Source organism: Manis pentadactyla, chromosome 11 (genome assembly GCF_030020395.1).
Source record: "Manis pentadactyla isolate mManPen7 chromosome 11, mManPen7.hap1, whole genome shotgun sequence".
In the NCBI taxonomy this organism is placed as follows: Eukaryota; Metazoa; Chordata; class Mammalia; order Pholidota; family Manidae; genus Manis; species Manis pentadactyla.
Genome location: NC_080029.1, coordinates 86301681 through 86319065, shown reverse-complemented (window position 1 = coordinate 86319065; position 17385 = coordinate 86301681). Strand labels below are relative to the sequence as shown.

Below are 17385 nucleotides of genomic sequence, written 5' to 3'. Positions count from 1 at the left end.
TGTTGTGTGTGTGACCAGACCCTGCGCAGGCAAAGCAGGATCAGAGCTGTCAGCTCTCAAAGCACACAGACTTAGAGGTCTAAATCTGAAATTGAAGCTGAAGCCTTGTGGTGAGCCAGACAGGAGCTGACACTGCTTTGTCGGTACTAGCACTGGTTTCTACTGACATGACAACATTTGAAAGGGTGGAGAAAATAGAGAGAGAAACAATTCAAACAAAGATGTATGAAGTCTGGGGTGCCACTGGAAAGTTCAGGGATTATGAAAAATAGATGAATAGCTAAACAATTAAGTACTTCAAAATTTCAGTCCTAATTTTAGGTACACGCCCCTAAATCCTCATCTTGGACAAAAAGTATCTTAATTTCATTTAGCAGAGTTACACATTTGGAAACAATTTGTCTGAAATACTGGAATACTTTTTCCTTTTCCAGTATCATGACAAATACATAAAACTTTTCACATTTTGCAAACTGTAATCTAAATACTGGGAGAATATTATTCCATTTTATATTTTATATTTACTCATTGTGGAAATGTAAGAACATTCTTCTGAATAGCTGCTCCTGATTAAAACAGCATTTAGCTTATTTCTTTTATATTTCAGGATTCATTAATGGTAAACATTTTTCTTTTCATTTCCACAGCCCCATGATATTGCATTAATATCCAGTAAGTAGTCGAAGCTCCATTTCACAGTATATAAATCTAACATAGAACATACCATATATGACATAAAATTCTCTTGACAGCTCTCTGGCCTCCAACTGACTCTTCAACCTCTTAACACATTATACCTATGAGGCAACTACTTCAACTACTTCGAAAAGGTAAAACTACTAAGATTTACCTTTATGTACATTAATTTTGCACTTTGGAGGTAATCTTCAAACATTTAAACTCCAATAAATTGTTTCTATCACAAAAATAGCAAAAGACTGTAAAACATACTGTAGCATGGAGATCTTCTCATTTGTCTAGTTTTTCTATTCCAAGCACTAACTATCTCCATTCACATTTGTCATTTTGAAAAATGAATTTAATTTATTTTAATTAAAAGCATTAATAGTTCCAAGGAAGGTTTTCAGCTTGATGGTAACTGGAAAAAGGGGACTAGAGAAATTTAAAAAGCAATCATTTACATTCACTTAATTTTTAAAATATTTCTGTATTGCAGGCAGCACTTCATGTTTGAGGAGTGTGTTTATCTGTGAAGGAGGAGAAAAGCAGAGAGTAGTGCAATGAGTGTCAGGCATCCTGACCAAACCTAAGACCCTCAGTATTGCAGGGAGGTCAGGGCCTTTCAGCGCGGTGCTGCTGTGTCAAAATACATCAACAAACCATCACGCCGGAGGAAGAAGAATGACCTTTCTGTTCTTTATGTTTGGGCCGGAGCTCTGGACGTGGGGTATGCATGAATGGTTTTCCTTGCTGCTTGACAAATGCAACTCCCAAGGTTTCTTTCAAGTGTGACTGTTAAAAGCCCTAGGTTTTTCATTTCAGTAAAACTTTTCTAAACCCGTATAACTCATAATGGAAACTGATGTTAAGTTACCAATCAATAGTCCAAATAACCAATTCAATGCAACTAGACTAAAATTACTTTATAAATGTTTAAAGGTGAGTGATGAAGGATGGGAGTCACTAAGTTTGGAAATAATTTTATTTGCTATAAGATTGATACTTACTGTTTATCAATTTTCTAAACTTCATTATGGATATCATTATGTCACAGTTGTCTTCTTTGTCTCCCTGTCCATAAAAACAGGCATGACTCGGCTCTCCTCCTCTGTGAAAACCCACTTTGCTTATTTCTACTGCAGATAATCCATAAATCAGTCCATCTCTGATCCATCGCTTGGACTCCTATCCCACAACCCAGTTGTCTTTGGACATCCTCTAAACATCCAACTGACATAAGAGTAGACTAAGTAAAAGAGAAAGAAAACAACAAGAGAATACAGTGGCTTGTGTTAATGGAAAACGTGAATTCATAGTAGGAGTTTAGTTTTTACAAGAAATGTGACTTGCAGAGTCACGTAGAAATGAGAAGGAAAGATGTTTACCACTGCTATTATGTATCCATATAGATTTCTATTTTATGAGGATAAAAGATGAGCCATGCTTTGTATTCATGGTTCATTTTCCATACAACACACGTATGAGAAGAGAATGAGCAAGGGCCAGCATTGGCAATCAGCCTTATCACCTCTAAGTCACACCACCCCAGATAATCTTGACACTCCCAAGTAGTGGAAGATGCTTTGAAATGGGAAACTGTCTCTTACATATAGAAGGAGAGAAAAGGTGTAACTTCTGTGAACAAGGTTCTGTCTCACCAAAAGATAGCCTGCTTTATTTTAATCTAAGAGGCAGCCAAAGCCCTTGGTGAGTACTATGAAAAGATGATGCATGAAAGCTGCTTTCTAATAGCCATATGCTTATTACCCAATCTTTGGCCTTCACCATGCCAAAGCCTTCCCTTTGTTGGGCAAAGAGTGGTGAGTGAAAATTCCATTCCAACTCTTAGGAGCTTGGAAGAAAGGGAGGTAGAATATATAGAGGCCTGTTTGAAAGAAAGAGATCAAAAGAAAGAAGCCTGACGGTTTCCATAATACTCTATCACATATTATTCCCTTCGTAGTTGATGCCTAAGAAAATTTAAGATAATAATGAAGTCTATACCTTAAATAGCATAAATAAGATCACAAAGTTAATGCTGAACAAGAAAAATTGGCTTACAATGAGTTAAATTATGTATTAAAAGCCGTAATTGAGAAATATCTACTTGGAGCCAAGGTGGGGTAGCAGGGACTGGATTTATCCTCATGCTGGCAAGAACTAAACAAACAAAATACATGACAATAGACACCAATCAATGAAGGACAGCGATCCCTGGGTGATGGGAAACAAAAATGATGAGCCCTTTGCCCTAGCTTATTGCCTAGCAAGAGTTTTTAGGCTGCAGTATGGAATGAGAAACCTAGGAGAAGCCCAGTGTTCTTCTGAGTTGAGGAGATAGAACTGGAAGAATGGGAAGACCAGGCAGCTGGTTTGTAGGGCAGAATACCAGCAGGAGAGAGCTGCACAGAGAGAGAATCTCAGAGAACATCTGTGGGTCTACCCTGAGATTTCAGTAAAATACTGACCAAAATGCATGTATGACCTGAATAACATTATCACCAGTTTGGCCTAATTGACATTTATAGACCATTCCACCCAAAAACAGCAGAACAAACCTTCTTTTCAAGTGCACATGGAACATTTACCAAGATCCATAGTCTGGGCCATAAAACAAATTTCAATAAATTTAAAAGGATTCAAGTTTGTTTCTGACATCAATGGAATTAAATTATAAATCAGTAACAGAAAGATATGTGAAAATTTTCCAAATATTTGGGAACAAAATAGCATACTTATAAATGCTTATTACCCAATACTTATAAAGATTGTGTAATATGCATATGGCTATTAGAAAGCAGTAAGTCAAAGAAGAAATGCAACTCCCCCACCCCAAAAACCAAAGAAAAAAACAACAACAACAAAGAACAGAAAGCACTTGGAATAAAACAAATATGAAAACACAAAATATACAATTTTGTGAAATACAGCTACCACAGTTCTTTGAGGTAAATTTATAGCACTAAAATGTCTATCCTAGAAAAAAGACTGGCTTCATATCAGTAAATTCAGTCTTCTACTTTAGGAAACTAGAATAAAAAGAGTAAATGAAACTGAAATGATAGAAAAGAAAATCATTTAGGTTAGAGTAGAAATCTATGAAAGAGAAAAAGGAAATCAATAGGAAAAAAAATGAAAACCAAAAGTTGGTTCTTTCAGAAAACTACTAAAATTGATAGACCTTTAGGCAGACTGATCTGGGAAAGCAGACACAGTTATCACTATCAGGAATGAGAAAATTGATATCACTACAGATTCTACAGCTATTAAAAGAACACAGAATATTTTGAACAAACTTACGGCAATACATACCATAACATGTGAAATGAACAAACTCTTTCAAAGATATAAAGTACGAAAGTTCACTCAAGAAAAACAAATCTGCATCCTATATCTATTAAAAAATCAATTTTGTAGGTAAAAACCTTCCAACAAAAAAGTAGGCATAGATGGTTTGACTGGGGAATTCTACCTAACAGTTAAGGGAGAAATAATAATTCTGTACAAACTTTTCCAGAAAACTGAAGAGGAGGGGATGCCTCCGAATTCATACTATGAGGCCAGTACTTTCTAATACTAAAATCAGACAGACTTTTAAACTGCAGACCAACATTGTTCATAAACATAGATGAAAAAATTCTTAAATTTTTAGCAAATCAAATCCAACTGAATATAAAAAGGTAATTGCTCCATGACCAAGTAGAGTTTATCCCAGAATGCAAGGTTGGTATAACATTCAAGAATCAACCACTGTAATTCACCATATTAACCAACTAATAAAAAATACCCCTATCATCATCTAATAAATGCTGAAAAAACATTTAACAAATCCAACACCCATTTTGGATACAAACTGCCAGCAGACTAGAAACAGAAAGGAGTTTCCTTTACCTGACATAAAATCTATAAAAATTGATAGGTAACATTATTCTTAATGATTAAAGATTGAATGTCCTTCTCCCAAGATCAGGAGCAAGGCAACAATGTTTGATCTTACCACCGTTCACCTTTGTATAGGAGATTCTAGCAAGTGCAATAAAGCTCAAACAAACAAAAAAGACATCCAAACTGAAAAAAGTAGTAGAACTGTCTTTACTCACAAATGACATGGTTGTCTATATAGAAAATACTATGGCATCTACCAAAATATAAAGTATTAATAAATGAGTTTTACAAAGTTGCAAGATCAATATATAAAATCAACTGTACTCCTCTAGGGTAAAAATGAACAATTTGAGATTGAAACCAGAACTATCATTTCCAATAGAATCAAGAAAGGTAAAACACAGAGGAATCATTTTCTCACAAAAAAATGTGAGAGATCTGTACAGTGAAAACTACATGGCATTTTTGAGAAAAAAAAATGTTGAGACCTAAATATATAAATGGAGAGATATCATTATCATGGAACAAAAGATTCAATATTGTTAAGATTCCACTTCTTCCCAAGTTGATCTATAAATTCAATGTGATCCCAATCAGAATCCCAGCAGATGTTTTTAGGAATTTATAAGCTGATTCTAAACATCATAGGCAATGCAAAGGAGCTAGAATAGTCAAAAATAACTTTGAAAAAAAGTTGGAAGACTTACACTGTTTTCAAAATTATCATGTTACAGTAATTAAGACGGTGTAGAATTGGGATAAAGATAGACAAATTCATCAATGGAACATAATACAGAATTCAGAAAAAGACTCACATATATGATCAATTGATTTTTGATAAATGTGCAATGGCTATTAAGTGGAGAAAGTATAGTCTTTTCAACAAATGGTTCTGGAAAAATTGGATATCCATATGCAAGAAAATGAACTTTGATCCACACATCATATCATATACAAAAATTAACCAAAAAGGGAGGCTAGACCAAAATGTAAATCTAAAATAAACATTTAAAAAGAAAACAAGGGGAAAACCTTTGTGACTTCTTTAGTTTTTAAATCTTTAAGATTTCTTAGCTATGATATCAAAGGCATAACCCATAAAGAAAAAAATGGTAAACTGGACTTGATTAAAATAAAAAACTTTTGATATTTGAAAGCCACTGTAACGAGAATGAAAAAGCAAGCCACAGACCAGGAAACAAAATTTCACATCTGATCACATCTGATATTAAAGGATTTAATATCCAGAATATTCTTTAAAAACTACCAAATCTCAGTAATAAGAAAAAAATCAAAAAATGAGCCAAAGATTTGGACAGACACTTCTCCAGAGAAAATAGATAGGTAGCAAATGAGCATATAAAAGGATTCTCAATATCATTTGTCATCACATAAATACAAATTAAAATCACACTAAGACACTACTATGTACCTATTAGCTGGCCTGAAGTTAAAAATACTGACCTTACCAAGTGATAGGGAAGATGGGGTTACCTGAAATGATGTAAAATCGTGCAAGTACTTTGGAAAAAAGTTTCATCATTTTGTAAGAAGGTAAACACATACTTACCTTGTATCTCAACCATTTCATTCCTAGGTATTTGACTAAGAGAAATGAAACCAGACAAGTATTTTTACATGACTGCTCATAGGAATTTTATTACTAGTAGCCAGTACTAGAAACAACCTAAATGTCCACCAGCAGGTGAATGGATAAATAAATAGTGGCACAGCCATGCAAGTGAATACTTGTCAGTAATAAAAAGGAATGAACTATTGATGCATTCAACAACATGGAGGAATAATGAAATAATTATGCTGGGTATAAAAAGCCAAACAAAGAGTATATGCTGTATGATTGCATTTACAGAAAATACTAGAAAAGGCAAAGTAATCTATAGTGACAGAAAGCAGATGGTTGCCTAGGTGCAGGGAAAACTGGCATCTAGAGGATTCTGAACGCGCAAAGGAACTACTGGGGTGGTAGGTACGTTCACCGTCTCTATCATGGTGACAGTTTTATGAGTTTATGCATATGTCAAAACTTGTCAAATTAAGTACGTGCAGTTTTAAATATGTGCGCTTTAGTATGCGCAGTTTACTTTAAATATGTGCAGTTTATTATATGCCAACTATACCTCAATAAGGCTGTTTTTCTTCATTCTTATTTACTAAAAAAGACTTTATGGTAATAAAATACAATTCTGAATAAAATATGAACTTTTATTATTTTTTTGAAAAGCCCTGTATTTCTTAACAAATGTTCTATAGTCTACTTCTCTTCTGAATTCAGACTGGTCTTCAGACAGTTTAATCAGAATTCGTGGATCTGTACCGTATGTAAAAAAACTCTGATTCTGTGGCTTTCAAAGCCAACAACTTAGGGGTCATTATATTCTGGGTGTAAAAGTAGATAAAACACGCTTTTATAATAATCCTACAGATAATGCATTTCGAATATAGAAGGCCTCTTGAAAAAAAGCAACAAAGAACACCTGGCCCATTTTCTCAACCCACATAAGGTAAATATCTAAACCTATCATGCTGGAGAGCTTCTCAGCTCACCTTAGCGTACTCATTAACTGACCAAGTAAGTACCTCCTTACAACAGATTCACCACGATGAGTGACGTGACGCTGCCTGGTGGGGTGAATGGAGCACAGGTGTGAGTGCAGAGGGAGACCTGGGTTCAGGTCCTGTCCCTGCGATTTACTGCCTCAGTCCTCACTGTGAGCTGCTTAAAGGCAGAAGCTGAGTCCTTACTACTAACACAGTGCCTGGAAGGTGTTTGCTGACCTGAAACTTTCTTAATAAAGCCATTATTTTTCTCATCAAGACTCTGAAAACAGATAGGCTAGGAATGCTAGGGCTAGCTTGCAAATCAAGGCTTGGTAAAGTGGTTGACTTAAATGCTGGATGCAAACTAGCATTATAATCTACAGTTTTCAAAACAGAAAAAACTCCCAAGGTCCAGGCTCCTCCACATACCAGTTAAATCAGTTCTCCAGGGATAAAGCCCATATCAATATTTTTAAAAAGTCCCCCATGTGATCTGAATACATGGTGAAGTTTGAGAATCACTGACCTACACCCCTCAGCCATTTTAGCATTAACTTTAACCTGATCTCTATTATTCTAGAATTTTTCTCAGAAATGGACTCCTGACTCTGTGTTCCTGAGTTACTTCCTACTGGCAGAATCTCTTAGTCTTCCCTCACTCTTTCTGGATGCCCATAATAGTTGCATTTCCATTCTTAGCATGGTCACCTACTCATTTGCTTGCAGGGTAACATTTTTGAACCGTATGTGACTCACAGTAACTCCACCATAGTGGGCCAGCAGTGAGAGTCATCCTCTCAATGATTCTTTGGTCACCTGGATTGGGAAAACTGGTCAATATATCCCCCCACTCCCCCAAAACCTTACATATGCTTTAAGACAGGAATCAAATAGATATCTTTCTGAAAAATTGTAATTCACTGATATTTCCTTACAGGTCTATTTTCTCCCCCTTTAATCCTTTGATTTACCTCATTCCAGTTTCTCAACAACCATCCCTTCATTGCAAATATCATTTTAAAGACCTAAAACAACATTTCTATTCTTTATTCAGTTTTGTATTTAAAGTCAACATTGAAAACAATTAACGATGACAGAAAATAAAAATTCCCTGGTGGGGAAAGTTCTTGCTATTCACGTTCCAAATACAGAAAAAATGTTATGAGAAATCATTCTTATAAAAGAACTATATATCCAGCAGACATTTCCTTCATCCTTTTCAAATATTTGGAGGTTACTCCAGCTAATAACAGTGTCAAGTATTTGTCTGAAACAACGGCATCAGTATCCCACAACTGTCTCTGCTGTAAAATACGGAAAAGCAAATGCTTACATTTTACCTTTAAAGAAGCCCTCTGCGGTGCATTTGCTAATTACTAGTCCATCTGCCTCTTGTTGCTGATGACTACTTGTTAGTATACAGCAGCAGTATCTTCTGAGCTGCCATAATTGAAGGTTTGCAAGAGCTTCTATTGCTGAGGCACAGACTCCAGTGTAAGACAGATGTGATCAGCCTTGTTTTTAACAAGACTGAAATAACTGGAAATGTGTGATTTAGCTAATTGCAGGCTTCCTGGAAGTAACTTAGGCCATCCTCTGAAAAATACCTTCCTTAACTCTAACTGCTTGGCAGCCCCGTTCTAAATGCCTCGCCTTTTAAGATAGACCAGGCCAGAGAAAGCAATGCTAAACCATTGAGTAAGTAACTGATCCTTAAAAAGATCCAAGAACTTTTTATGTAGAGGTAAGAACTACAGTCAAATCAATTCTCATGGCAGAAAGTATAAGTTTAGCATTGCGTCTAGGAGAGTAGATGCTCTGGAGCCAAAGGTTCAAAAATTCGACAAATGGAACTCAGCTCTTAAGTCTTGTCAGTGATAAATGGGATCAAGACCATACTTCCTCTGGTGCTCATCTCCTCTATCACTAACACCACTACAATAAATGACCTCAGAAGATATATGTACTTGCTTCCTTTGATACTGTCCTTTAGGCCTAGTTAAGAGGGGTTCATGGCCTAGAACCAAACTTTAGAGGATTCTGCTCTGGCCCCGTCTGGTTGTATCCCAGCCCATGGAGTGAGGAATCTGTGGGGCCATTGCTACCGGATGTGTGTCTTGCCAGTCCCTTTCTAAGCCATACTCCAGGTAACAGGGACCTTAGAACTTCCTGATCCAATAGGCCTGAGACCACTCCCAGGGACCACATCGCCCTCTCTCTCAGGTTCATCTGCCAGGTAAGAGGGCAGACCACCAGGCCTGAAAGATGGCCCAGGGCAGCGGTTTCTGGGAAAGTACATGGAGCTGGCTGTGTATGTGGTGGTGTGCTTGACATCTTCCCAGGTACAGGATGGAGCCAGGATGGAGCCAAGGGTGGGAAGAGAAGGGAGGTTGCCTGTGCAGCAAAGCCACCTATCCCTATACTGCCACACGCAGCCTGGACCTCCAAGCAGTCTGGGAATTCTTAATGCAAGGATCTGAATTTCCAGATCGTCACATAGGATAAAATATATTTTATTTAATGTCTGCTAACTTGATATACAACTTAAATATTTAGGTACATGGTCTATAAGGCCTCTAACAGTACTCCTACCACAGGCCTTCAAATGTTAGGGCGGGCGCAGTTTCCTGCATCCCCTAAGGAAAGTATAGAACTTCTGCTTGGGATTTTCAAGGCATTCCATGTTGAATCTCAAACGAGAGATCTGAAATTCTGTGAAGGCAAATGACTGATACAAGATTACAAATATCTAAAAAACTTTACAAGGTGCATTTGCCACTTAGTTATTTCATATTTTAAAACTTCATATGTAAATACATTAATGTTACATTTCATGAAATAGATCTGCAAAGGTCTATACACCTGAAAAGTCTGTAAAAGTTTTTTAGAAAAATGAGGCATTTTTCTCCATCTTGAGAATTTTTCTCCATCCATGAGAATGCATTTAAGCAGCATTCTCAAAGCAAAACTTTGATCCTATTGTGGCTTAATGTCACAATTTCTGACATGATCCTTAATAGTTGATTCAAAATGTTGTTTGTTATGCATCAGAAAATTCATTCATTCAATAAATATCGACTGATCACCTACCGATGCCAATATGCCAGGCATTCCACCAGCTTTTAGGCATTTGACGATAGATAAAACAAATAGGTAACTCAATATTAACTGGAGGAGGGTGACAAGTAACCAAACAATTGCAATATTTGATAAATGCTATGAAATTGTTAACAGAACATAGGAAGGACACTAAGCCCAATCTTGGAATGGCAGGAAGGTTTCCAAAGAAACGTCAGCCAAGCTGAGCGCTGAAGTCAGCCCAGTAGGAGTTCACGTGGCAAAGAAGGCAATTAAAAATGTCTGTTCAGCACTTCTAAATTCCATCAGACAGTAATACACAGGAAGAAGAGACAGAGGAGAACTAATACTAGTTGACGGCTAGGCACTTTGAAAGTGCTTTACATGTGTTAAATAAGTGATCTTCAGAGTAACATGGTGAAGGAGGCAATATAATCCCAGTTTTACTGAGAAGAAAACAAAAGCTAAGGGAAATCAGGCAAGTTGCTCCCAGTCATGGACTAGAAAGTGGCATAGCCTGGATTTAAATCCAAGAACAGGGCAGATTCCTCCCATCACTTCAAGGATCACTAAACTGGAAAATCATGTTCAAATAAAACAGCCTATTTTAGATCTTTGAGGGAAGTAGAGTGGTCTATCTACAAAGTGCACTTCGGTTTTTGATAGATTCCACTGATGACAGTGTGCCAGAGTGTGCCCAGAATGGCAGATGGCAGGGCTGAACTTGCAGTTGAGATTTCCACATTCTGGATCCATAGTTATTGGGCTCTGTTTGTGTGCTATATAGCTAGCTGTATATGGCTCTTTGCTATTTAGGGTCACTCAACATTTTCATTCAAATTGACCCACTTTATCTCCAATTGCTAAAAGTGTCTGATCCTACTTCCTTGAAAGGCCACAAGTTAGAACCCATGTATGTAATTTGGCCTCAAAATGTAGAATTAGTTTCTTGATACCATCAGAATATGGAAATATACTTGGTAATAGGGTCAAATCGTCATCAAAGAGCTCACTTTTTAACTGGAGAAGTAGAATGAGAAGGCTTTTTTTTTTGGTGTTGATTGCATAAGGAAATATGTTTATTACACAATTTTTATATTACAGCCCTATGTATAGGGAGTATGTAGATTCATATACATAGTTAATATGTATTTTCTATGCAATTGTATATATAGCCCTTCATAATTTGGGGCTATATTATGGTCTAAATGCTACATTCTCAGAGGCACTCTTTATTTCCTTTAACTCCACAGAAGTAGAGACTGTTGAGTTTTGAGGAGCTATTCAATCAAGGTCATACCTGGGATTGGGGCCTACTTGCAGGAAAGGCAGCTTATGTTCTACACTCAGTATCTCTCATTTTAGGGTAAGTGACTGCATTGCAAAACTTAGGTTTTTTAAAAGATTAAGCCAGGGTAAACTCTTAGAGCCTTGATTACAAAGGAATCAAGAGGCACACCATGTATTGTAATTAGAAATAGCAATATAAAAGGTAAAGCTCTTTAAAGAGTTGTATTCAAACAAGCAAACTGTTATTTATATAAATGTTTCCAGCTACTGCCTATTCATTCACTCTGCTGGGATAAGTTTTATGAAGAAAAGTACAGCTGAGTTAGGAGAGAGGGGTAACTGTGGGCAAAGCCTTTTGACTGTGTTGTCACAGAGGGTCCCCCTGAGGAGGGGAACTTTGAGCAGAGACCTCCTGAAGGTAGTGAGGGGTATGCCATGTGGAGATCCTAGTGAAGAAAATTCCAAACAAGAGAATTAGCCAGAGGAAAGTTCTTGAAGCAGAAACCAGCAGTGTGGTTTCAAGGGAGGCCAAGAAAGCCAGTGTGGCTTTAGAAGTGTAAGAGCAGGAGGGAACAGCGTAAAAGTGAAGGGAGAGAGGGAGGTGAGGAGAGAATTGGGGTGGAGGAAAGGCAGACCATGCAGCACTTGGAAAGTCATTGTAAAGAGTCTGAGTTTTATTTTAAATGTGATGGGAAGCCAAGGAAGACTTTTGAGTAGGGAAAGTAACACAATCTACTTTGTATTTTCCAAGAATCCCTCTGGCTGGGGTATGAAAAACTGTCTGCGGGAGTGCAGGAGATGACATTAAGGACACCAGTGTGCAAGCTTCAGCAGTAGTCCAAGGGATGATGACAGACACGAGGCGACAGCAGGTAAGGTGGTGAGAGATGGCACGTTCTGAGATGTACGGAAGATTGAGCTGAAAGGATCTGCTGATGGGTTAGTGACAACACTTAGGTTTTCGGCAGGAGTATTTGGGCAAATTGTAGTGCCATTAGTTGAGCTTGGGAGGAAATGGGGTACTAAAAAGCTTGGGGTAGAAAATCAAGGGTTTAATTTTGGACATATTACACTTGAGATACCTATTAGATAGCCAAGTGGACAGCTGGATAGAGAAACAAATTTGTACCTGGGAACTATTAGGGCTGGGGGTAAAAATTAGGAGATGGGATATAAAGCTGAAGCCTCGGATGACATTTCTAGTGGAATAACGAGCAGCTGAATGCAGACAGAAAAGTGGAGCAGGGAGAGCGCTGAGCTCAGGGCCCTCTATCCTAGTGCTGGGAAGAAGAAGAAAAGCCAGCAAAGATCTGGGTATGCCACTGGTATGACAGGAAGAAACCCAGAAGACGTCTCTTGGAAGCCAAGAAAAGACGTTTTAGTAAAGCGGGATAGTGTGGTGGTTATCTTTGTCAAAAGTTGCTGAAAGGCTGAGTACGAATATCAATTTATATAAAGAGAAAACTCTTACAGAAATATTAAACTAAAAATTAAAGGTTTTGTATGGGGAAACGGATCTATATAAGGTTATGATTCTACAGATATTAACTGAACAGACTTGTAAAATCCAATGTTTAATCTAAAAATAGAGTGACAAATTAGATAATGTTTTTATGTTAATTAGAGGCTTGTCACACAAATAAAGCAATTAGTCCAAATGTAAACCAACAGAATAGACTCCTACAGGTTGGAGATGATTTCTTCCAACTCTGAAGGATTTTAGCAACTGCTATGTGAGTTGTAGTGAGGCAAAATATGAAAAGAGTAGGACTCATATTTTCATAAACGGGATAAGTTCTCTTTCTATCAAAATGCCCATCACTGGTAAGTTTGTATCACCATTATAACCAAAATTTCATATCCTAGTAAATGCCTCTATGTCCATTTTAAAGGGCAGCACTACTTGTATTTCTTGGCCTCTCTGTGGACATGTGGTAACACCAGTGAGTTCTGTGTAGAGTATTTCCTGCTTGGATGATCTGGAACATTCAAAACCAAGGCTGACATTTTCTCCTATCACATGACATGTTCTCAGAGAATTATGTCCCCTTAGCCTGTATATATTTACAGAACAAGCCTGGGAAATGTAAACCAATAGTAGTGCAAGTACACTGTCATTAGAATAGAGAAAGTAAAATGCAACAAAATAATCTAACATCTAGTCCAAAGGAAACTATTAAATGATTCATCACTCAGACCTGCCCCCCCAGCCATATCAATGATCTGTAGGTCTACCACACAGGTGATAGATTATTCAATCATCCTCTAAAATAATGAGTGATAGGCACATAGTAGGCACTCAATAAACAGCAGAGTTGTTTTAGAATGAATATGCTCTTGGAATTTTTAAGTAAGCAAATTTTGGAATTCTTAAGTAAGCTCTACTATTTGGGATTTAATTTGTAATTGTTCCTTGTAAAAGACTTGACCTGTATTACAGTGGGAAGACAGTCTCAGTGCATAATGATTTTATCGGTTTCTAAGAATCCTTTAGGAACCTAAACTTATAAGCAATTTGATTTTCTTGTCATGGCTTTCCCTATACTATCAAAAATGATGCTTTCTTTACTATTTCAAACTCATCATAAAATTGCTAAAAATCTAAAATTCAATTTGCCACATTACTGCTAATTTGAATAATGGCCGAATAAGAGACAGGAAACGCTGAAGCAGCATTGATTTCTAAAACATTTTGCACTTTCCTCCTCCATCCCTGTAAAGTAAAGCTCGGATGCTACGCACAATTACACAAAAAAATCAAGAAAGCCATTACATTCAGCATTTTGTCATGATCATTGTTACCATGGCAAAAAGTGGGCTTAGTTTAGCACAGCTGCTACGGATGAGTTCTGCTGGCCTTTTGTAAAGCTGGGTAACAATATAATGCCAAATTCTGTAGCTTGTCATTGTTTTTTTTCCAGGTTAAGACTACTGTCCACAGATGTTACCGTGTCATTCCTTAATGATCTGTCCCAGTGTCATCTTATTATTGGATTCTTGATGTTGGCCAGTGACTGAGCAACACAGTTAATCCCAGAAGGTCACCTCTGACCTACCTCCCAAGCTGAGGGGAAAAATGTGTGGTGTGAAAAAAGCTGAAGTTGGAATAGCAGTACTATAACTGACCATAGAGTTGTCTTGGGGATAATCCCAGTTTGGGAGAGAGACAAATGCATGGTGACTAGCTGCATGGCACATTATTTTCTTTCTTTGGGTATCAGTTTAGTTACCTGTAAAATGGGGATTAAAGTGTCTTCCTTGTGAGGATGAATGAGATAACCTGCAGGCCCAGGCACATGGTGGGTACTTAATAACATAACATCTTCCCAACTCCTCCAACACAACCAACCCTTCTCTTAATCACTGAGATTTCCATGCCTTCTGGAATGCTGATTGAAGTTGGTAAGTAAAATATTTTTTACGGTTGGAAGGTAAATCATTTTGATCTTTCATACCATTTGGATACTTTTCTCAGAGAGCTGAGGATAAAATATTTTGGACGATCTGACAGTGAGCATAAATTTCACATCAAAAGGATAAAAAGTCAATGTCAATGTCATAATATGCACCACATCTTATTCTTATTTTAAGTGACACCAGTATTACCACTGTAACGGAGCATATACTAATTTTGACCTTATGCAGAGACTTTTAGTTTTAAAAAATGAAGCAATATAATGAAAGCAGAGAAGTTTAAGTTATCTGAAATTAATACATTAATCAAGTCTCTGTTTAGTAGAAACAAAGGCTACTAGCATTTTTACCAGCTAAACAAAATATTTTTTTCTAATGAGGTTTTAGCTGAGTATCGTTTATCTTAAGAGAAAAATAATGAGACCTTACCTATTCCAGTAGCTCCAGAACTGGTCATGCAGGTAGGCATGGTGGCTACATTCATCACCAAATGAGGCTTTGCTTTCGATCCAGTGAATTATGTGCCCTTCTACAGCTAAGGGACAAAGCATTACTAACACAGAGCCAAGGAATGGGGAGACTGAAAATCCTGAACTCTGTCTAGGCCTCGCAATGCTTCACGTTCATGAGCAGAGGCTTAATCCCCACCGTCATCTATGGATGTAAATATGAAACAACACATTCTGCACATTCATTCCAAGGAATATTTATGCTATAATCACATCCCTTTTATTTTCATCATCATCTTCAAAAGTTCCTCTCTGATTCTGAGACTGCATGTGGAGGTTGACAACATGAGAGCAAACCTAAGTGAGTTTGCTTTTCCACAGAACCATGTTTCAAAAATTCAGTATTTAAAGAAATGACTTGAAAATGGCCACCAAATGTCTTCAGAAGGCATGCTTATTTCTCAAAGACAAACGAAAGATTTTTAAGGCACAGATTTCTTCCAAACCTTCTATTTTCTGCTGTTTTAAAATAATTTCCATTGATTTCAACCACTGAGATACAACATTATAAAGCTAATCTACTCTGGTAACATTTGCTAATATTAACAAAAAAACACCTACGGAAAAAACACATCCTTTTTCTTGATAAACAAATGCGTAAGAAAGTTGAAGGACTTACCAACTGGTACTTGTAAAATAAAGTCTGGTGTTTTGTCATAACCCTTTGCACGGAGCTGATCTTCATCTACAGGAAGCACAAATACTATCACTTATAACAGTATTCCATTAACAAGACAGCAATATAATTGCTTTTTCTTTCTTAAATATGTATAAAAGTACTAATGCAATCATACATATCTTTCTTGTGTATGCAATGCTGTGCAGAATAAATGAATTTTCTTAACAAACCTGAAGCAGATATGAAATGTCTCTTTGTCCCTTCTGTATTTTTATGTCTTTATTATAAACATCATGAATTCAGGCTGTCATATGTTACATTTTTTTATAATTGAAAATACTCAAAATAATGAAATATACTGACTGATTTAGAGAAAAGGCTTTCACCACCATGAATATCACTGTTATCAGCCAATACTGACAATTTACAGTAAGGCACAAGCACAGTGGCCTTGACAATTACAAAACAAATGCTTTGATTAAAGCAATTAAGAAAGTTTAGTTTCAATTAGTGAAACTATTTCTACACATAAGAACACAAGAAAGGGGCAAGGACAATGAGATCACTACAGAGAATTAATTACCCTGCTTAATTCCTTTGGTATGCTATTGTTTCTGGTATTCACCAGTTTTACAACTAACAATATGTAATTCTGAAAAGCAAACAGGCTTTGAGATTTTTCTTGAAGTCTGTTCGATTTCTTGATCCTCTGTAAATATCAATGATCCATTCAGAAGGAAAGGAGGCAGGCAAACAGCTTGACAAAGTTGGAAAAAACTAGCAAGGTGCTTGGTTAAAAAAAAAAAAAACCTCCAGTATTTTCTAAATGCTGTCCTTGACTTGTAATGGCACTACAATGTGATTTCTGAAATGAGGAGTTCTCTATTAGATTTTGGAGTGACCTGGTCATTCAATTCCAGACATGGCTTTCTGTCTTCACCCAACCTCAACTAATGGCCGAACCAAGTAACAAGGAAGGCTGTGTGGTCCCTTAACACCTACTGGGCTGTTGACATTGTCATGCATCCCATTCGCCTTCCTGCATCACCTTTGATTAAAATTAATGGTCCATTCCCGGTGTTGGGTAGCTTATTTCCAATCCATTTGTCAGCCCAAGACAGTGGTTTCATGGCCAATGTTCAAAAACTCTGTTTTAGAACACTCTTGTGTACATTTTGAAAGGTCAGCATTTTAAATGTAAACAACCTTTTAATGACAAGACATAGAGTAGATATTTAAGTTAAATTTTGTTAAAAGTTGATACCTTTTAAGTATCCAGATTTTGAAGGATCAATGCCAGAGATTAAAACAATCTCCCCTCCATGAAATATAAAAAATTTTAAGTTAACT

At 36.9% G+C, this 17385-nt stretch overlaps 1 protein-coding gene across 7 annotated transcripts in view; it reads right to left on the bottom strand.

Annotated features, from left to right (window-relative positions):
- The window catches only part of CDIN1 (CDAN1 interacting nuclease 1), a 207642-nt gene that overhangs the window by 80364 nt on the left and 109893 nt on the right, over nucleotides 1-17385 (bottom strand). For all 7 annotated transcript variants that reach the window (XM_036887549.2, XM_057488657.1, XM_057488658.1 and 4 more), the window contains 2 exons: nucleotides 16036-16101; nucleotides 15337-15442 (listed from right to left, as the gene is read on the bottom strand). In XM_036887549.2, coding sequence (XP_036743444.1) covers nucleotides 15337-15442; nucleotides 16036-16101 — 172 coding nt within the window. The remainder of the gene's footprint in view (nucleotides 1-15336; nucleotides 15443-16035; nucleotides 16102-17385) is intronic.